We start from the raw sequence: 22,500 nt of genomic DNA, 5'->3' as shown, positions 1-22,500 counted from the left end.
TAATTGGGAAACTGGCCGTTTTTCGTTTTTGTTTTTTTCCTTTCAAAAGGAAAATCCGTTGGCCACCAAGTACACGGACCGTACTAACAGGCCACACTGAGGTAAAAGCATGGTGAAACGCCCGTGAAAGCGTGCCTCTATTTTGCGGTGACATTTTTTTTGTGTTAGTTGGAAGAAAATATCAGCAGAAAAATGTCATTCTTTCTTTAGTGCTGCCTTTTATATTCTATAGCCTATTCTCCTCGTTCCTATCATGCAGCCCCGATACAGAACAGCAGGATCAGTGAACAAGATCATTAGAATATGATGAGACCTAAACTGTTAGGTCATTCATTTCCATCTACCAATGACATATGTTTATATCTGATGATTGATGAAGGCTTTAACCGGGATATTAAATAATGTGGACGGTTAAAACCCTGTTATTTCAACAGTCTGTCTGTTCACTCTGAATTCCTCACGTGTTCAGTTGTGTGTTTCTACGTGTGTGTGTGTGTGTGTGTGTCGTGTGTGTGTGTCCCGTGCGTTGTCGGCAGGTTGGGGTAAATTTGCCCGTCTGACTCGAGCGCTGACCAGCAGCCGAGGAGTTCTTCAGCAGCTCGCTCCCACCGTCCAGAAAGGAGAGAACGTCCACAAACACTCTCGGCTGGCAGAGGTGAGCTCACAGCTGCCATGTAACGGTAGAGGAGGATAGTCAGAGGCCACTAAACAGGCTGACACACTCCGATTAGTACTCTAAGTGTCTGACAACATTATGGGATGGATCCCTACAGAGATAGACCTTTTAGTTAAAGAGGAAAATCCTTTTAGTTTAACATCAAACAGCCCCGAAATCACCATCACCAAACTCCACCAGACTCCTCTCCTCCTACTCTCCTCCTCTCCTCCTACTTCCCCCTCTCCTCTTCCTCCTCTCCTCCTCCTCCACCTCTTCCTCCTCTCCTCCTCCTCCACCTCTCCTCTCCTCCTCTCCTCCTCCTCCACCTCTCCCCCTCTCCTCCTCCTCCTCTCCTCCTACTCTCCTCCTCCTCCTCTCCTCCTCTCCTACTTCCCCCTCTCCTCCTCCTCCTCTCCTACTACTCTCCTCCTCCTACTCTCCTCCTCTCCTCTCCTCCTCTCCTACTTCCCCCTCTCCTCCTCCTCCTCTCCTCCTCCTCCTACTCTCCTCCTCCTACTCTCCTCTCCTCCTCTCCTCCTCTACTCCTCTCCTACTTCCCCCTCTCCTCCTCCTCCTCCTCTCCTACTACTCTCCTCTCCTCCTCTCCTCCTCTCCTACTTCCCCCTCTCCTCCTCCTCCTCTCCTACTACTCTCCTCTCCTCCTCTCCTCCTCTCCTACTTCCCCCTCTCCTCCTCCTCCTCTCCTACTACTCTCCTCTCCTCCTCTCCTCCTCTCCTCCTACTCTCCTCCTCCTCCTCTCCTCCTCTCCTCCTCTCCTACTTCACCCTCTCCTCCTCCTCCACCTCTCCTCCTCCTCCTCTCCTCCTCTCCTACTTCCCCCTCTCCTCCTCCTCTCCTCCTCTCCTCCTCTCCTACTTCCCCCTCTCCTCCTCCTCCTCTCCTACTACTCTCCTCTCCTCCTAGGTACGTATATATTTCCTGCAACATGATTGTGAGCTACTTGCTAACTCTGAGCTGACTTTTTGTGTTTTCGTGTTCAGGTTCTCCAGCTGGGGTCGGACATTCTGCCGCAGTACAAACAGGAAACCCCGAAGACGCCGCCGCACATAATCCTGCACTACTGCCTGTTCAAGACCACGTGGGACTGGGTGATCCTCATCCTGACCTTCTACACGGCCATCATGGTTCCCTACAACGTGTCCTTCAAGACCAAGCAGAACAACGTCACCTGGCTGGTGGTGGACAGCATCGTGGACGTCATCTTCCTCGTGGACATCGTCCTCAACTTCCACACCACGTTCGTGGGGCCCGGCGGCGAGGTCATCTCCGACCCCAAGCTCATCCGCATGAACTACGTCAAGACGTGGTTCGTCATCGACCTGCTGTCCTGCCTGCCCTACGACGTCATCAACGCCTTCGAGAACGTGGACGAGGTACGGCCACGTCTACTCCTCCGTTACATAAAACATGCTTCCTCAAACTATTCTCACTACTTCACCTTCTTCTGACGCAGTCAAGGCAGCGATCCAGTGTAGCGTCAGCCTTTCAGCACACTTTCACTTTCATTCACACCGAGATTCTCTCCTCCTCTCCTCCTCCTCTCCTACTCTCCTCTCCTCCTACTCTCCTCTCCTCCTCCTCCTCGTCTTACTCTTACTCTCCTCCTCTCCTCCTCTCCTCCTCCTCCTCTCCTCCTTTCCTCTCCTCCTACTCTCTCTCCTCCTCTCCACCTCTCCTCTCCTCCTCCTCTTACTCTTACTCTCCTCCTCTCATACTCTCCTCCTCTCCTCCCCCTCCTCTCCTCTCCTCCTCTCCTCCTCTCCTCCTCTCCTCCTCCTCTCATACTCTCCTCCTCCTCCTCTCCTCCTCCTCTCCTCCTACTCTCCTCTCCTCCTCTCCTCCTCTCCTACTCTCCTCTCCTCCTCTCCGCAAGAATGCAATTCTTCAATTTGGATGTTTATTCGTCTGTTAGATACAGAATGGCAGCTTCCTTAAAGCATCACATCTAAATGTAGAAACATGAACAAGTCTGCAGCTGTCAGACGTGTGAAATCAGAAATAAATAAAATCTAAAATAGCATTCCTGACTCCAACCTGCGTGTAACAACATATTACATCTCTTGCATCTTTAATATTAAAACTGTCTGCATAATGGAGAACATGCAGCAGTCTCTCTGTCTCTGCAGTACTCAAACTGAAAAGCTATTTAAGTCAACAGCTTCCCGCTGATGAAGTACCAGTCATGTAGACCATTAAAGTGACCAGCGGTGCGGCCCAGCGTCCGTCCAGCTGAGGCATGAAATGAAAGAGGAGGCAGCGTGACTGCAGGCGTCCAATCAGCACGACGGAGTGGACTGGTTTACATTCACACAGCGACTCCTCAGCGTGTAATCACCTCCTGTAGGTGCAGAGAGAAAGGTCGGGTGACGGAGCGGTGCTGAACTGCTGACAGCTGCAGAATGAAAACGCTCCGGCAGAGCCAGTTCATCTGAGACGAGCTGAGCCAACACATCTGGTGAGAGATGGCCTCTCTCTGACTCCTGATGGATGGGTCACGGTCAACATAAATCACAGGGTTAGAATTAAACACTGGCTCTCGGGGGGAGCCCCATTTTCCGGTGTGCGCCAGTACTAAAACATGTTTAGATTAGATTAGATTCAACTTTATTGTCATTGCACAAGTGCTTAAAGGTCCCATGGCATGAAAATGTCACTTCATGAAGTTTTTTAACATTAATATGAGTTCCCCCAGCCTGCCTATGGTCCCCCAGTGGCTAGAAATGGTGATAGGTGTAAACCGAGCCCTGGGTATCCTGCTCTGCCTTTGAGAAAATGAAAGCTCAGATGGGCCAATCAGGAATCTTCCCTTTATGACGTCATAAGGGGAAAGGTTACCTCCCCTTTCTCTGCTTTGCCCACCCAGAGAATTTGGCCCACCCATGAGAAAGAGAGGCATCATGAGAGGTGTAAACGTAGCAAAAGATATTCCTTTTTAAACCAAAACGTATAGCGATGGAAATGTAGCCTTAGTGACAGTGGTGAAGGCTGCTGCTGAAGGAGCAGTGCATTGTGGGTGTTTTTCTCCAGCGTGGAAGCGGTGTTGTTGATGAGAGGCGGCACCGCCGGACGAGTCAAACATGACAGGAAGTGTCTCTGCAGGCGGCCGAGTGGCTGCAGCTGCTGCATCTTTCATACATGTGTGTGTCTGTGTCTGTGTGTGTGTGTCTGTGTCTGTGTATGTGTGTCTCTGTGTCTGTGTGTGTGTGTGTGTGTGTCTGTGTATGTGTGTCTCTGTGTCTGTGTGTGTGTGTGTGTGTGTGTGTGTGTGTGTGTGTGTCTGTGTGTGTGTGTGTGTGTGTGTGTGTGTGTGTGTGTGATGTGCATCTTTCATACATGTTTCATACATCTTTTAAATGGTTTCATACAGACTTTAAAAGCACTGATGGAGAGTGGAGGAGGATGGATGGAAGGATGGAAAGATGACAGAAGAAATGACATATGTGGGGAAGGGGAAGAAAGGGAGCTCTAAATAATAACATAATGATAATTTATACTTTATTAATCCCGCAAGGGAAATTACAATGTTTTCAATCTGTTGTTATTACACACAGGCCTGAAATACACACACATGCTCAGTACCTCTACATGCAGTAATGGAGAGATGTCAGAGTGGGGGGGCTGCCCATGGAAAGGCATCCCAAGCAGTTGGGGGTTCGGTGCCTTGCTCAAGAGCACCTTGGTAGTACCCAGGAGGTGAACTGGCACCTCTCCAGCTACCAGTCCACCACCATACTTTGGTCCGTACGAGGACTTGAACCAACAACCTTCCGGTTCCCAATGTGACTCTGTCCCTTGTCTGTGTCTCTGTCCCGTGCAGGGGATCAGCAGCCTGTTCAGCTCTCTCAAAGTGGTGCGTCTGCTGCGTCTGGGCCGCGTGGCGCGGAAGCTGGACCACTACATTGAGTATGGCGCGGCCGTGCTGCTGCTGCTGGTGTGCGTGTTCGGACTGGCGGCCCACTGGCTGGCGTGCATCTGGTTCAGCATTGGAGACTACGAGGTGATGGACGAGGACGGCGGCGGCGTGCGGATGGACAGCTGGCTGTTCCTGCTGGGCGAGACGGTGGGCACGCCCTACAGGTTCAACACCTCGGGCTCGGGCCGCTGGGAGGGCGGGCCCAGCAAGGACTCGGTCTACATCACGGCGCTGTACTTCACCATGACCAGCCTCACCAGCATCGGCTTCGGCAACATCGCCCCCAACACGGACGGAGAGAAGATCTTCGCCGTGGCCATGATGATGATCGGATGTGAGTCCTTTATCCTTTCTTAGTTATTGATCAGAAACTGCACTCATCATTAGGGATGTAACGCTGCAGTAACGCTGCAGTAACGCTGCAGTAACGCTGCAGTAACGCTGCAGTAACGCTGCAGTAACGCTGCAACTTGAATGGGTTGAAGGTCCCATGGCATGACAGTGTCACTTTATGAGGTTTTTTAACATTAATATGAGTTCCCCCAGCCTGCCTATGGTCCCCCAGTGACTAGAAATGGTGATAGGTGTAATTGTATTAGGTGTGGTTGTCTTTCAAATTCCCTCTGCACGCAATAGGATAGCACTACAACCAATCAGAGTAACGAAGAAGGTAGCGAAGCTAGTTGATAGATTAAACTTTTGCCGTATCCAGTCGGCAAAACACAAAAAGATGTGTCGACAAAACAGTCGGCACATCTTCCTTTTTTAAGAATGACTTCAGTGCCGTTCTTTGTTCTTTTCTCAAAGAAAAGCTGAACTCCAAGTCTTCCAGAAGACTGTTCCCAGCAGCAGCAGCAGCCATAAGCCCCGCCCACTGACTCTATACACGATGTGATTGGCCTGACCAGAGTTTGGTTTTTCCAGCTCGCAAGCCAACGGAGAGTTGCTAGACGACCGGCTGCAATTTATATTTGCTGCCTCTGGGGTGGTCTAGATTTCTAGGCTATTTATTGGCATGAATGTCAGGAAAACAATATTGCTAAAGCATCAAGGCAGACAGACAGACACAGAGAGACGGACGGATGGACAGACAGACAGACAGACAGACAGACAGACAGCTGTCCTCAGAGGTAGCAGTTGTTTCCTCAGCAGTGTGATGAAGCCTGACACGCTGGAACTCCTCCATGTCTGCTGCAGCCTTCTGAGCCTGCAGCCCTGCACTCATATGTCACACAGTATCACACAATGTGTGTGTGTGTGTGTGTGTGTGTGTGTGTGTGTGTGTGATATGACAGCGGACGACAGCAGCTTCCGATGACAGAGACAAATGATCAACATTAAAGCTCTTCATCATTAAGCGGAGTGAGGAAAAGCTTTTACTGCAGGGGGTTCTGGGAAACCTCCACAAACTGTCGGCCTACTTTTAGCGTGTATAGATATGTATACACAGATGTATATATATATATATATATATATATATATATATAAAGAGTAAGATCCTTTTAATTTAACATGAAACAGCCCCAAAATCACCATCACCAAACCCACCAGACTCCATGTAAATAATCAGGACTTATAGTGTGTATTCAAGTGCATGTGTGCGTGCGTGTGTGTGTGTGCGTGCATGCGTGCGTAGGTGCGTGTGTGTGTGTGTGTGTGTGTGTGTGCTTGCGTGTATGAGTGTGTGTGTCTCAGCGGGAAACCTCCGGACCTGGCTCTGGTTCTGGACCTGCTCTTGCTGCTTCAGCGTTAGCTCGGCGCCACCGCTGAGTTACACCTCCACAGTCAGCACAGGTGTCCAACTCGAGGCCCGCGGGCCAAACACGGCCCCTCAGAAACTTTGATCCGGCCCGCGTATCAGTTTAGGGTCACAATAGATTTTGGCCCCCCTAGTTGTGCTCCAAACCAAAAAGACAGGAAACTGTTGTTCAAACTGCAATTACGCCACATTCAAAGCAGATTTTGGCAGATTTGTCGACTTTGAGACTGAAATATCCCCAGAAGAAGCAGAGAGGATTTTAGTGAAGGCCCTCACACACCAAGGCCGCGCCCTAGTTGTGCCGTGTGTCCCACACCGTCGCCATGCGTTGTTTTGGGCTGAATCGGCGTCGGCCATTGGCTAAACAACCACTTCATCTGATACCTCCCTCTCTCTGCCCCCCCTCTACACCGCTAAACACTTAGCATCAAGCTAGCTAACCAGCCAACCGGCCAGCCTCTACATGAGTAAAAAACAACTTCATGTTTCAGTTACACGCTCTGGTCACATCGTAGGAAAAGCACATTGCTAATGCCGCATGAGTGACAACGTGGTTCGGCTAATGTTCTGTAACCAGTGTATGATAAAAGGTTGTTTGGTGGGGGGAATTAGTCAAGTCAAGTCAAGTGGGTTTGATTGTCATTTCAACCATATACACTGCATATAGTGAGACGAAACAACGTTTCACCGTGGATCAAGTGGTGTTACACGCTGAGCACGCTGTTACATTTAAAATATATAAAAACGACATTTGAGACAGGCTACATTTAGTGCACACACATTGTACATAAAGTGCAATTACTACTTAAAGTAGAGCATTTAAGACAGACAAGGGACAGGACAGACAACAGACAACCAAAGACAGGGTATAGGTAGACTACTAGGTAACAGAGCACTGATTGTTATGAGTTAGGTTCAGTGTGAGGTGACGGTAGAATATATAGAATTTAGCAGCAGAGAAAAAAACAACAACAGATGGCCATCTCCCGGAAGCACTGTCTTCTGAGTGCACGGCGTGCAGCGCCGTGCACTCATATCGCCTGGCGCAGGTGTATTAGGGTGTAATAAGGGTTATACTTAGTGTCTTCATTAATCAGAGGGGTGTTTTAGGCGTAACATGCAATCAACCAATCAGAGATCATCTCCCATTCCCTTTAAAAGCCAGGCGTGTTTGGACCTTGGAGCATTGCTGTTATGATGGAGGATTTGCAACGTAATATTTTCATTTGTAATCTTCTGCATGTGTGTGTGCTGCTGTGCGTCCCTGTGTGTGTAACAAGCATAGTGTGCACGAGTCTAGGAGCATTTTACTAATGCTCTGTTAAAATAACAATGAAATGCTGCGTTATTGACTTTAGACCAGGTTTTTGTTGGTCAATGGTGCCATCACTTCCCGCTGCCTCAAGATAGTAATACTCCCAGAATGCACCTGAACACACCTCCCTGTAAGACCAGCACGCCCAGAATGCACCTGAACACACCTCCCTGTAAGACCAGCATGCCCAGAATGCACCTGAACACACCTCCCTGTAAGACCAGCACGCCCAGAATGCACCTGAACACACCTCCCTGTAAGACCAGCACGCCCATGGGCCACAGATGGGTGCAGGTGCATTTGTTATTTAAACGACGTGGGCGCTGGACAGGAAATTGACGACTGCATCAGTCTTAAACTAGTAAAGACTCTTGCGTCGGGCTTTGCGCTGCGCCGGGTGCAAGATAGGAGCCTGCATGTCTGGCTCTTGATGTGATTCTCATTTTCCAGCGTGGCCCTTAGTGAAGTGGCGTTTGACCCCCTGCTCTCCTCTATGAAGGTTACAGTGTGACACTTCCTGTCTGAGCTGCTGTCAGCGGCTTCATGGCAGACGGCGGCAGGTTTCTGCTGCTGCTGGTAGTGCTGCACGGGGGTCGGCATTGATCCGGTGACCCCCCCCCGGGGTCCATACTGCTGACAGGCTGTGACGGAGCACAGCTGAGTCAGGGATGGACTGCAGCAGTTTGCATCGATGACTGAGAGATGAACCGTTAATCTGAGACACATCCGACCAATCACGTCCGCTCTCAGACCCTGACTCCGGGAATAAAGAAGTATGTTTTTAGGGCTGAAGACATTATAAGATTCAGGTGCAGCGCTGAGCCAAATGAATGTTTCTGAAAGACTTTTCTCAGATCTCATGATTGTAGTCAGACTTTTTTAACAAGATTTGTCTTTAAGCTTGTTTGAGTGTTATCTATGTATTATCTGCTCTAGGTATTCCAATGTTATAGACACAGATATGGTGATAATTAAGGTCCAAAATGATGTGAAAACGAGACGCAAACTGACTAATAAAAGACGCCAAATCACCAGGGAGTCAAAACAACCCCAAAGGAAAGAAAAAGGACCAAAAAGAGACACAAAACCCACCAAATGTACAGGGAAATGGCTTCTTCTTTTCTAGTGAAAAACGGGAGGGAGGACGCCTAAACCCCCCCCAAATACGCGTACCAAAGTCTTCCACAAAGCGAGGGAAAAGAGTGGAAGTCATCCCCTGGGGAACTAAACTATTGGTTCTTTAAATGGACTGTTGCACAGATCAATAATAATCAATAATCAAGATCTGATGCTGGAGGAAACGGAGGAGAGAAAATCAAAGACGAGAAGAAAGATCTTTCAGATATTTAACCCTTAACCCAGGGGCGTCAAACTCACCTTTCACTAAGGGGCCACTCTGGAAAATGAAAACCACATCAAGGGCGGGACAAGTATAGTTTATTGACATGCATCTTTGACCGTATTACTGCAAGTCGCTGTTTTTGACATATTTATTTTGTCATTTTTGTTGCTTTTTTCGACTTTAGTCGCATTTTTGTCGACATAAAGCCCTACAAAAGTTCCTTAGCCGTCGCACAGTTTAGCAAATCAAGCAAAACAAAGATTACAATTTGAAAGTAGGACTCACAGCAACCCGTTTCTCAGCCTGAATATGAAAACTCTCTGGGGGAATTTCTGAGTCTCATAGTCGGCAAATCTGCAAAAATTGTGTATTGCGTGGCGTAACTGCAGTTTGAAAAACACTTTCCTGTCTTTTTGGGTTTGGCGCACAACTAGATTAAATGTATCGTGAACCTAAATAGATATGCGGGCCGGATCAAAAGCTGCCAGGTTTATTTATTTTAAAAGAGAGCTATTGTTATGTTACAGGTTGTTACAGATTTGATTTGATTTTATTACAGAAGTTATTTTTGCACCATTGAGGCATAATAAAGCATGTTCATTAACCTTTGAGAAGCCTGTCTGAATTTGTGTCTCGAGTCAGAGCCGAGTGTCCTCTTTTTTTGGAAATCAAAATATGGTCGCCCTACCTAAAAATGAAAGTATCTTTTATATTTTGTGTCCTGTAGATAAAACCCTGAGTGTCGTCTGCTTGTTGTTAACAGCGCTGCTGTACGCCACCATCTTCGGTAACGTCACCACCATCTTCCAGCAGATGTACGCCAACACCAACCGCTACCACGAGATGCTCAACAGCGTGCGCGACTTCCTCAAACTCTACCAGGTGCCCAAAGGCCTCAGCGAGCGCGTCATGGACTACATCGTGTCCACCTGGTCCATGTCCAGAGGCATCGACACAGACAAGGTAACGCCTCGCCACAGGGGGCGGGTCAAAGTGATGTCACATGGGCCGGTCACAGTGATGTCACATGGGCAAGTCACAGTGATGTCACATGGGCAGGTCACAGTGATGTCACATGGGCAGGTCACTGGGATGTCACATTGGCCAGTCACAGTGATGTCACGGTCACTGGGATGTCATGGGCAGGTCACAGTGATGTCACGGTCACTGGGATGTCACGGGCAGGTCACAGTGATGTCACAGGGGCGGGTCACAGTGATGTCACATGGGTCACAGTGATGTCACATGTGCCGGTCACAGGGATGTCACAGGGGTCGGTCACTGAGAGGCGTTGCTATGGAGATGATACACTGTCTTGTCTCATTGGTGAGAACTGGCAGCTTTTAGAACGCTGCTGACCAACACGTTGCAAGGAGCTGCAAGATTCAACTGGTCTCGTGGCTTTATACTTCCTCACCTTACTTCCTGCTCTAACTGGGTTTGATCTCTGCGTCCGCAGGTGCTCCAGATCTGTCCTAAGGACATGCGAGCGGACATCTGCGTCCACCTGAACAGGAAGGTGTTCAAGGAGCACCCGGCGTTCCGGCTGGCGAGCGACGGCTGCCTGCGGGCCCTCGCCATGGAGTTCCAGACGGTGCACAGCGCGCCGGGCGACCTGCTGTACCACGCCGGGGAGAGCGTGGACAACCTCTGCTTCGTGGTGTCAGGCTCTCTGGAGGTCATCCAGGACGACGAGGTGGTGGCCATCTTAGGTGAGTCTGCTTCCTCAACGTCTCGACTCTTTAAACTCATCAAGGTCTGGCTTTCATCAGAGATTCAAACAGCAACATCTGACTGAAAAACGTTGGAAAAAACTACAAAAACTTTGAACAAAGCGAGGAAGAAGTCGGGGGGGAAAAAAGCCCCAAAAACTGTGATAAATAGTCGAAAAAAGAAAGAAATGACAAAAGGCCGACTCCGGAGGAAACACCCGAGCTCTGGAACAGGAAGAGTGAAGCCTGCGGGAGTCCAGTATACTTGTGGGGTCCGGACAGCTTTGTGGGGCCTAAAATGCTGGACCCCACAAGGTTAAAGGTCTGTTTGAGGGTTAAGACTTGGTTTTAGGATTAGGGTTAGAATTAGGTTATGGTTAGGGTGAGGGTAAGGGTTAAGGTTAGGGTAAGGGGCTAGGGAATGCATTATGTCAATGACGGGTCCCCACAAAGATAGTGACACGCACTATTTCTGTGTGTGTGTGTGTGTGTGTGTGTGTGTGTGTTTGTGTGTGTGTGCTTGCGTGTATGAGTGTGTGTGTCTCAGCGGGAAACCTCCGGACCTGGCTCTGGTTCTGGACCTGCTCTTGCTGCTTCAGCGTTAGCTCGGCGCCACCGCTGAGTTACACCTCCACAGTCAGCACAGGTGTCCAACTCGAGGCCCGCGGGCCAAACACGGCCCCTCAGAAACTTTGATCCGGCCCGCGTATCAGTTTAGGTTCACAATAGATTTTGGCCCCCCTAGTTGTGCTCCAAACCAAAAAGACAGGAAGCTGTTGTTCAAACTGCAATTACGCCACATTCAAAGCAGATTTTGGCAGATTTGTCGACTTTGAGACTGAAATATCCCCAGAAGAAGCAGAGAGGATTTTAGTGAAGGCCCTCACACACCAAGGCTGCGCCCTAGTTGTGCCGTGTGGCCTTTGTCAGCCTTTATTTTGGCTGAATCGGCGTCGGCCATTGGCTAAACAACCACTTCATCTGATACCTCCCTCTCTCTGCCCCCCCTCTGCACTGCTAAACACTTAGCATCAAGCTAGCTAACCAGCCAACCGGCCAGCCTCTAAATTAGTAGTCTGCCTCTGGCACAGGAAGAGTGAAGCCTGCAGGGTCACCTGTCTGTCTGCCTGCCTCTGGAACAGGAAGAGTGAAGCCTGCAGGGTCACCTGTCTGTCTGCCTGCCTGCCTCTGGCAGCTTGCTATTTTCGTCAGCGTGCGTAGGAACCGTGCTCCGCGGCGCTCATTAGCAGAGCATCAGTTTTACGTATGAAGTGTTTGTTTCTTCCTGAAACGTGCTGCCTGCCTGGAGACAAACGGAGGGAAAGATGATGGAGGGAGCTGTCGAGGCTCAGCAAACAGCTGTCAGAGTCATTGGGCAAATCACTCTGCGAGTTCCCAAAACCTCCGAGCTCTGCTCCCTGACAGAGATATGTATATAATATATAGTGCAAGAGACTCAGCTGTGAAGCTCTGTGGATTTCGCAGTTTTTAACATCCACAACTTGGATAAGTTAACACGTACGGAAGCGCTTTGCTGCCCCGACTGTAAAAACCCAACATATCAATGTCACGGTATTACATTTTTAAGATGTTGTCACTGCTGTCGGATGCTCTGTTTCTGTGCTTTAAATATCTGCTCGGTGTCCCAGATAATCAGCACGAGAGCGGGTTTCTCAGCAGACCGAATCGGCTTCAGTTCCTGTCCGTATAAATATTTAGACTCTGCAGATCTCTCAGAAGCGCTCTGAGCTCTGGGTTCACATCAGCAACTGTTTACAGTCCACTTCACTTCCTCTGTTCACATGAATGTCTCCTGACAGCAGCTGCATCAGCGCTCGTCTTCCCTCTGATGGAGCTCTTCTCCAAACATGTGTAGCTGTCAGTTAGCTCGGGTCGTACCAGAGTCCCATCCTCAGAGTGATCCTTACTCATCCTGGCATCACTAACTGATCCAGTTCTGTTTATGCTACTTTGACAGACAGAAGCTTTCCGCTGCAGAAAGAAGGACTTCTCTAGCTGTTCAGGTTTTTATTTAGTTCAGTTTGAGTTCAGTTTAAACAGGATCATGGAAACAACGTCAAAGTCTGCCGCGGCCGCCGGGCCGTTCTCTGACAGTCAAACATTTACATGTTCAGAAAAATGATTTCATTTCTCAGATCTGCTGTTAAAATGTTGTGGAGGTCAGAAGGTCTGTAACCTGTCTGTCTGCCTGCCTGTCTGTCTGTTTGTTTCCCTGTTCCCCTGTCTGTCTGCCTGCCTATCTGTCTGTTTGTTTCTCTGTTTCCCTGTTTCCAATGTCTGTCTCTCTCTTTCTCTCTGTCCGTCTGTCTGTCTATCTGTCTTCCTGCCTGCCTGTCTGACTGTCTCCCTGCCTGTCTGTCTGCCTCTCTGTCTTCCTGCCTGTCTGTCTAACTGTCTGTCTGTTTGTCTCCCTGCCTGTCTGTCTGTTTGTCTCTTCCTCTCTGTCCGTCTGTCTCCCTGTCTCCCTGTCCGTCTGTCTTTCTGTCTGTCTGTATGTCTGCCTGTCTGCCTGCCTGTCTGTCTGCAGGTAAAGGCGACGTGTTTGGGGACATCTTCTGGAAGGAGATGACGCTGGCCCAGTCGTGCGCTAACGTGCGAGCGCTGACATACTGCGACCTCCACATCATCAAACGGGACGCGCTGCAGAAAGTTCTCAACTTCTACTCGGCCTTCGCCAACCACTTCTCCCGAAACCTGCTGCTCACCTACAACCTGAGGAAGAGGGTGAGTCAGACACACACACACACACACGCACACGCACACGCACACGCACACACACACACACACACGCACACGCACACGCACACGCACACGCACACACACACACACACACACACACACGCACACGCACACGCACACACACACACACACACACACACACACACACACACACCTACAACCTGAGGAAGAGGGTGAGTCAGACACACACACACACACACACACACACACACACGCACACGCACACACACACACACACACACACACACACACACACACACACACACACACCTACAACCTGAGGAAGAGGGTGAGTCAGACACACACACACACACACACACACACACACACACACACACACACACACACACACGCACGCACACACACACACACACACACACACACACACACACACACACACACACACACACACACGCACACACACACACACACACACACACACACCACACACCTACAACCTGAGGAAGAGGGTGAGTCAGACATTCACACATATCATACCTTTACATGGGAAACTGAGGGGACTGTGATGTTTTCATCATCTCATTGGCTCGATAACATTTAAAATCAGGTACAAACTGACGCCAAAACTGCTATTGAGCAAACACCCAAACGCTGCTAATATCCGACCACGGCGACATTAACAGCAGGAAGGTGTGTGTGTGCAGACTGAGAGCAGCTGTGGTGTCGGCTGAGCCAACAGTGTGGAGGTGGATGGTGACAGACAGCTGGGTTCACACCTCCGCTGACGCTAACGCACTCTGCTCACGTTAACCCTTAACGGCAGCTGCAGACACAAACACAAACAAGACATGGTTCTGCAGAATACCTTTGGTGCTTTAGAGCTGCGGTGGGTAAAGGATGTGAACGAGTCCTTGAAGCCCTGAAAGGTCAGTTTAATAAGACCCTTTATTGAGCCAAACAACAGAAATCAATGATCAGCGATCCATGAACTTGGCCCCGTCACTTCCTGCGTAGAATCGGAGGAAATGTTGGCCGTCACAGAAACACAGTCAGTGTTAGAAAGGCTTTTAAATATCAAAACCATACGAGATAAGTTGTCTTTCTCTCTCTCTCTCTCTCTCTCTCTCTCAGTCTCTGTCTCTCTGTAAATCGATGTGAAAGCCATCGTGCTCTGTCCTGCTTGGCTGTGCAATAATGGTGCTGGTGAAGAGAAACGACCTGCCAGGGCAGCGCTCACCTCCAAACCCTCCGACTACAGCGGAGAGCTGCATCGTCGCGAGACAACCACTGACCTGACATCATAGCGTGTGAGAGGCAGGGATTAGAAGTAGAGGGATGGTTCGTGTCCACAGAGGACGGACGGCAGAGATCTCCCTCAGGCATAGAAGAGCACACACTTCTTACTGATGTCCATATTCACTGTGAAAACGCGTTCGCCTGGTAGAGCAGCAGGAAGGGGATAATAGACGGGTAGAAAAGGCCGTAACATTCACTCTCTCTTGTAAGACGCTCAACCAATCAGTGTCTAGAATCAACACATTCTCACTTCCAGCGCGTCAAAAAAGTGGCGCTTGGCCAGGTGATTTGGGCTTTTCTTACTGACGCAAAAAATCTCCTTTAGCGTCATATTTAGACACGCTTGGTCGAGACTCTTAGCGTCACTTTTTGACGCTCTGGGTCGGGACGTACGTTTAACTGACACGCAGCACAAGAACGGGACAGTTAGGGTTAGGAAAAGACAGTTGGTGGGGTTAACAAAAGAATGGCACATGAACCACGGTCTTTCGTACTACTCTCTACTGTTGTCTCTCAACTGTTGTCTCTCTACATACTACTCTCTACTGTTGTCTCTCTACATACTACTCTCTACTGTTGTCTCTCTACTGTTGTCTCTCTACTGTTGTCTCTCTACATACTACTCTCTACCGTTGTCTCTCTACATACTACTCTCTACTGTTGTCTCTCTACATACTACTCTCTACTGTTGTCTCTCTACTGTTGTCTCTCTACATACTACTCTCTACTGTTGTCTCTCTATATACTACTCTCTACTGTTGTCTCTCTACATACTACTCTCTACTGTTGTCTCTCTACATACTACTCTCTACTGTTGTCTCTCTACTGTTGTCTCTCTACATACTACTCTCTACTGTTGTCTCTCTTCATACTACTCTCTACTGTTGTCTCTCTACATACTACTCTCTACTGGTGTCTCTCTACATACTACTCTCTACTGTTGTCTCTCTACATACTACTCTCTACTGGTGTCTCTCTACTGTTGTCTCTCTACATACTACTCTCTACTGTTGTCTCTCTACTGTTGTCTCTCTACATACTACTCTCTACTGTTGTCTCTCTACATACTACTCTCTACTGTTGTCTCTCTTCATACTACTCTCTACTGTTGTCTCTCTACATACTACTCTCTACTGTTGTCTCTCTACATACTACTCTCTACTGTTGTCTCTCTACATACTACTCTCTACTGTTGTCTCTCTACATACTACTCTCTACTGTTGTCTCTCTACATACTACTCTCTACTGTTGTCTCTCTACATACTACTCTCTACTGTTGTCTCTCTACATACTACTCTCTACTGTTGTCTCTCTACATACTACTCACAGACTTCTATAGAAACAGACTGAGAGCCCCTGCAGACTGTAGAGTTTGTGTTTCTACCGGGTCTGAGTGTCGAGCGGCGGGCTGATGTGTTGAGGATCATTAGCAGTTCTCTCACGTTCTCCGTTCTCACCCGTCTGACAGCTCCCTGATAGAAACGTCCAGCTGCTGCAGCTGCTGCTGCTTAGTGCACCAGATCAAATTACAGCAGGTCAGGAGCTCCCTGATTGGCTCACCGTGGATTTCCACAGGATGCAGAACCTCTGCGGACCGGCTCTGCTGCAGAACGGCTGCGTGCTCCGCCGTCCGTCAATACCCACCAGGTCCTGATTAGTTGCGTAAAGGCTGCGGCCAGCCGACCACGAGATCTCGCGAATTCACGTATGTTCGCGCGATATAACAGGATGTAGTTTCTATAAACAGAACCACAAAACCACCACCAGTTAGTTTCCATCCAGAGGAGTAGAGGGGAAACTACTCTGAGCTGTGTTTTCAAGGTGTAGTGCAGGGAAATATGACCCGCCGTGAGCACGCTGGATTTTATTTTGAAAAGTTACCGGATATTTTATTTTGTTTCTGTGCTCGACTTCCTGTCCCGCACAATCTGAATTGTGTTGAATTGCTGCGGAGCTCTCCGCCGTCCGTCAACAATAGAAGCTCTGGTATCTGCTCCAGAGGGCTGGGACTGACGGAGCTGGGACGGAGTCGGGATGCAGACGTTCTGCAGTCAGTGGAAATACACACATTGACTTTAATGGAAACTTAATGACTCCGTCGACGTTCCGGAGACGTTCCGCAGACGTTCCGCAGACGTTCCGCAGACGTTCTGCATCCAGTGGAAATTGCCAGTCAGGGTATCAACATACTGATGACATCGCTGAGTGGGAAAGCCTCGCCACCTCTCGCTGTCGCTGCAGAGTAACGCCACACTCAGACTCAGCACAGGTCTCACACTTTAAGTCATAAAATGACTTTATATCCAGTTTTAAGCTTAATGTTTATGTTTTTAACTCTATATTAGAGAAACAAGCTGAGCAAATGTTAGCAACACCTTCGAAAACACTGATTTTTAACGTGAACATCTCTGCTTACTTACTGCAATGATCCCATATTGCTTCACCATGTCACCAAACTACATCTTTTGTTTTGATTAAGAGATCCTTAGAGGCAGAACATGACATACAGTATACTGTATATATGTGTACTTGTCCCACCATCATATAATGGCTCCAACGGCCATACCTTGATCACTCATTGCTGACGGTCTGCAGACACAACTTGTCAAATATTGCACTTGGATGTCACTTTTTGATGCTCTGCGTATCCCTTTGGCGTAACTTTTTAGTGCCCTTTGTAAGGACTCTTGGCGTAACTTTTCAACGTGCTGGGATTCTCTTTTTCCCGATCAGAGCACTGAACAGCACAGATATGTTTCTTTAAAAATAAATGACTTAATCCACACACTTCAGATATGAGTGCTCCATTTGACACCATAGATCATGCAGTTTTAATCGATGACCTGAAGCTCTGGGTGAAAACTCTGTATGTTTTTACATAACGTGACCAATCAGGGGTGGTGACTTCTCGCAGGGATAGCAGTCGTGCTTACCGCTAACATGCTAGCTGGCTTTTCACTTGCTAGCCTGGTGGGGAACAGGGCAACGAGTCCCCACAGAGGATTAAAGCAAGTGGAAACCATTTCTCTCTGAATCAGGTTTAATGGACGTGTCCATTTTGGGTTTGGAGAGAATAATAGTCTCGCTTTGCCAGCTCTATCTCTCACCCCAACAGAGTAGATGTAGTTTTCCTAGGCTAGAAATCTGTGCCCCTAGCGGCCGTGCCCCTCGCAGCGCCCATCCTGGGTGTTGTGTTTTAACCCTAACCATTGCCTAATCCTAGTGTCTTCCAGGCAGCGCTGTCTGGAAGATGACTTTGGGGGCTTAAAACACCAAACACATTGACACAGCCTCTGAAAATAACGCCGATTGCATTGACCAGGCCCCCCAGGAAGTGCACCGGACTTTGAAGCAAATTGAACATAGCACATTTTTCTGAGCGTCACACCAATAACATTTGGAAAGTCTTGAAGAGGCGCACCATCAAATCATTTAATCATCATTCAAATTAGCAGAGAGCTAAACAGGAAGCTGCCGGCTCTAGTGCGCTTGCTCTTTGTGCCGCACAGTGAGGAAGCAGCGCAGATCATCTGGGTCATATTTAGGCTTTGTGCGCTACTGAGTTACTCTCAGAGGAATGAAGAAGAAGAAGAAGAATGCCTTTATTTATCCCGCGAGGGGAAATTCACAATTTTCACTTTGTTAATACAGTTGCACATACATTGAACACAGGCCTGAATTACAAACATGCTCAGGACCTATACATGCTAAACACACTAATGGAGAGATGTCAGAGTGAGGGGGCTGCTCCTTGGTGCAAGGTGCCTTGCTCAAGAAGGTGTGTCATCCTTGGCAGTGCCCAGGAGGTGAGCTGGATTGACCTCTCCAGCTACCAGTCCACATTCCATACTTCGGTGTGTACGGGGACTTCAACCGGCGACCCTCCAGTTCTTAATCCAACTCCCTACAGACTGAGCTACTGTGCCTCAAACGCTGCATTCAGTTTTTATAATACATCCGTGGGATAGACAGAGGCACTGATTTTCCACATTGGTATAAAATTAAAAAAGTAATCGTTTAATGTCTCGGACATCCATGCCTTAAACACAAATCCTGTAGCCTGTAGTCTTTTATTTCCCTTTCTGGGAGTAGGGGGTAAAGAAGTAAAGATATCTGTTTCACAAAGTGAAACCTTTCTAATCGTTTCTCTTGTTGTTTTTTCTTTTACAGATTGTCTTCCGGAAGATCAGTGATGTGAAACGTGAGGAAGAGGAGATGTTGAAGAGGAAGAACGAGGCTCCTCTCAACCTGCCTCCGGATCATCCGGTGCGACGCCTCTTCCAGCGTTTCAGGCAGCAGCGGGAGGCACGGCTCGCCACCGAGCGTGCCGATCACGACGCTGGTGATGTGGAGACGGGCGTCGTTCCCCTGGAGAAGCCCAGAGGTCCGGTGGTCCTGGCCTCCACCAGCATAGTCATGGTGACGGAGAACCAATCCACGGCAACCACATCCTCGACATCCTCTGCTTCCTCCCGGACGTCCAGCCGAGTCATGCTCCACGCTCCCGCCACACAAAACGGAAACGTGATCGGCTGCAAATCAGCAGAGCCGGCCAAAGCTAAAGGCTGGGGGCGATTCAAGGAGTCGGTGGTGAAGGCAGAGTCGTGGAGCAGCGTCTCTAAGGCCGAGTCCATGGAGACGCTGCCCGACAGAACTAAGTCTCACGGCGAGATGTCCCTTAAGAAAACAGACTCCTGCGACAGTGGCATCACGAAGAGCGAACTGCGCTTGGACAATGTCGGAGACGCCCGAACACCGCAGGAGCAAAGCCCGGTCCAGTCGGACGAGAAGAAGGTCTTCTGCACGATACCGGAGCAGAGCATTCAGGCGTCTTTCCTCGAGCTGAAACAGGAACTGAGAGGAGACATCAGAGGTCTGAACAGTCGCATGGCGGCGCTGGAGACTCAGATGGCCGAGATGCTGCAACTTCTCAAATCCAGGAAGTCTTCGGGTTCTTTCTTCGAGATCTCGAGGCCTCCGTCGCCCGACTCCGATGGGGACAGCTTCTGTTAAACTGCGCATGGAGTCGGTGTGCGGGAGTCTGACCCGACACATGTCTGACGAGAGTGCCTGACCACAGTGTGAAGCTGAGCCAATGGCAGTTAAGAGGACGATGATCCCGCACAAAAGCACTTTGTTATGTTCGTAGCATCGCCCTGCGAGACATTACATTACAAACTGGACTGAGGATAAGGCGGATTTTCACACTATATATATATATATATAAAGTCATGACAGTCATGGCACCTTTGGTTCTCAGGAAGGTTTAGACCTTCATGTGATTTTGGCAATAATATAAAAGATGGCTTTACTGTTGTTCTTCAAGACTTTGGTACTGTGATAAAGGAAACCGTGTTCTAATGGCATGTTCCCAATTACATACAAAGTCAATGCAAAGACGCGGCACACGGCGCAAATGGCGCAAAACATTTGAACTTGAGCGTCAAATTCGCGTGTTGCCTTTTTATCCGGTTATTGCAATTAAAAAAACTGCAAAATATGTACTTCAAGTAGCGCTGGAAGTGGCATCATCATCCAGACGTAACTTTTACTTCTTGGAGAAGGCAGTAAACATCACCAAACTCTGCCGGATGAAATTTTGAATCCAGACATAATGCCATTTGATTTACCGAGGTATCTGGTGCAGCAATAATGTATTTTCTTCTTTTTTTTGCCATATTGATGACGTAAAGAAACGTTGTTGGTGCCTACAGCTCTACACTGGCGGGTAATGCAATTCAACACAAATGATCCAAATATTATGATGCAAATGGCGCAACTTGAATATTTTTTCCGCCCTGGTGTGAACCCGCCTTATAGCGATGATTCGGGTGGATTTGCCCCAGTCGCTAGCTCTACCAGATCCTGAAGGGTCCGCTCTCATTGGCTGTCTTCACACTTCATTCAAAAAAAAGGTCTTCAAACTTCAAAATAAAGTTCAAGGAGAATCCAGGAGACAGATCTCTGTGATTCCAGCGGACAGATGGATCTCAAACTGACTGACAAAAAGAGGATGGCGTCCATGACGTCACTACTTCCACGTATCGTAGGTTGGTTTTTCCGACAGCGCTGTCGGAGAATTGAGCGATTGCATGACAACATATCAAAGCCAACGCTCTGCAACTGGTAGTTCAGAGCGTTAATCAAAAGACGGACATTAAAGGACATTGTAGTTCAGACTTTCATCTGACGGTCAACAGTTCGGTGGGTCGCTTGGTGGGTTTTATGGCAGGAAATGGCGGCAGAATGTCCGCAACTTCATGCAGACTAAACACTGTGTTCAGATTTGTTCAGAAGTCTTTGCTTGTTAGGGATCGGTAGCGTTTTTATATCCAGAGTGAATGTGAACAAATTGATGCAGCACAGTGACAATGAATCCCTAAATGTGTCCGATGTTTTATTCCTGCACAGAGCTCGACATTGGTCTGGATTTTTAAGTTTTAGTTTTAATAAAAAATCAGTGCATGCATGTTCCCATGTTGCTTCAGATCTGAATGAAGCCCATGGGGTTTTAACATCCACATTCAAACAACAGCAACATGAATGCTTCAGTGTCAAAGATCACGTTTGATGGTAATAATTCTGATATTTGCGGCGGCCTAAATGCATCTGAATTCAAGAGGAATATGTTTTAACCCGGCTGTACAAAAGACAAATAATTGTGGCTTATTGGCACCGTACGTAGGTAACGTGTCTGTGTTGGAGGTGAAAGTCAGTCAGTGCCTCTGTATCTGTCCGTCAGACTTTTGCCTCTTTGTTGTGATTTTGATTGCTGCTGGCAGTCGTGCTGGGCGCTGTTTCCGCTCCAGAAGTCACTGGTTGTTAGGCTTCGGAGGAACTTACAGCAACCAAACTACCTTCATACTATGCTGACCTTTGTTGCGACGCTATTGCAGCATCTCTGTTTGGAAGGGGTTAGGGTTAGGTTAGGGGGTGGGTTAAGAATAATTCGATACAGCATAGTATCGCGATATATTCCCTGGCAAAACCGTATCGATACACGGACGCCAAGTATCGATCTTTTACTATATTGTCACGGCATAACCAACCCTGGTAACTTGATTGCTCTCGCTACGTCTAATATTATACCAGAGCTTGGTGGTGCTCTCACATTTGATACTAGGAGCTAACTGCTAGGCTGTTAGACTGAAAGGTAAAGGGTTCGGGCCTCGTTCTCAGCTGCTCTCCGTTCTGAATGAACAGTAAACCAGATTGATAACATAGAACGTATTCTGTTTTTAGTATAAAAAGTTTTGCGGCTTCAACTTGAGTATCATCTGCAAAACATGATAGCAAACTTAAAGTTATTTTAAGTTGAAGACGTTTTTATTTACGACTAGAGAGGCGAAGTCCCTCCCCTTACGGTTGAAAACTATCTTGAAAAATTTAGTAAAGACGAATACTTTTTTTTACAAAACTTAATCTGTCTCTCCCCGTTCACTACCGGACACATTTCAACATTTTTTATGCTTTTTTGGAACCCTAACTTTTTTCAACATTTCTGGGAGTTTTTTCATTCAACGCTTTAGACGGGATTATTTTGGAAGCTTTAAGTCACTTTTTGGACACTATATTTATTTTTTCAACATTTGTGATGCTTTTTTGACATTTTGGGTATTTCTTTTTAAGTTTTTATCGCTTTTTCCAACATTTTCGTGGCTTTTTTTGACGTTAAGTCACTTTTTTTTAAATGTTAACGTTTTTTTCTTGCTTTTCAGCTATAGTGAGCAAGGTGACGTATGCGAGACGAGAGATGTATTTC

At 48.1% G+C, this 22,500-nt stretch overlaps 1 protein-coding gene across 1 annotated transcript in view; it reads left to right on the top strand.

The window, feature by feature from the left end:
- Window positions 1-20,643, top strand: part of kcnh1b (potassium voltage-gated channel, subfamily H (eag-related), member 1b) — a 31,506-nt gene extending 10,863 nt beyond the window's left edge. The window contains exons 5-11 of the mRNA XM_031297137.1: window positions 537-655; window positions 1,661-2,053; window positions 4,498-4,927; window positions 9,773-9,972; window positions 10,469-10,721; window positions 13,270-13,466; window positions 18,909-20,643. Of these exons, the coding sequence (XP_031152997.1) occupies window positions 537-655; window positions 1,661-2,053; window positions 4,498-4,927; window positions 9,773-9,972; window positions 10,469-10,721; window positions 13,270-13,466; window positions 18,909-19,751 (2,435 nt within the window). The 3' untranslated portion in view covers window positions 19,752-20,643. The remainder of the gene's footprint in view (window positions 1-536; window positions 656-1,660; window positions 2,054-4,497; window positions 4,928-9,772; window positions 9,973-10,468; window positions 10,722-13,269; window positions 13,467-18,908) is intronic.
- Window positions 20,644-22,500: the final 1,857 nt, after the last annotated feature.

The sequence above is a fragment of the Sander lucioperca genome, chromosome 4, assembly GCF_008315115.2.
Source record: "Sander lucioperca isolate FBNREF2018 chromosome 4, SLUC_FBN_1.2, whole genome shotgun sequence".
NCBI classification, from domain to species: Eukaryota; Metazoa; Chordata; class Actinopteri; order Perciformes; family Percidae; genus Sander; species Sander lucioperca.
The sequence above is the reverse complement of the archived record's forward strand: the minus strand, read 5'-3'. Positions and strand labels throughout refer to the sequence as shown.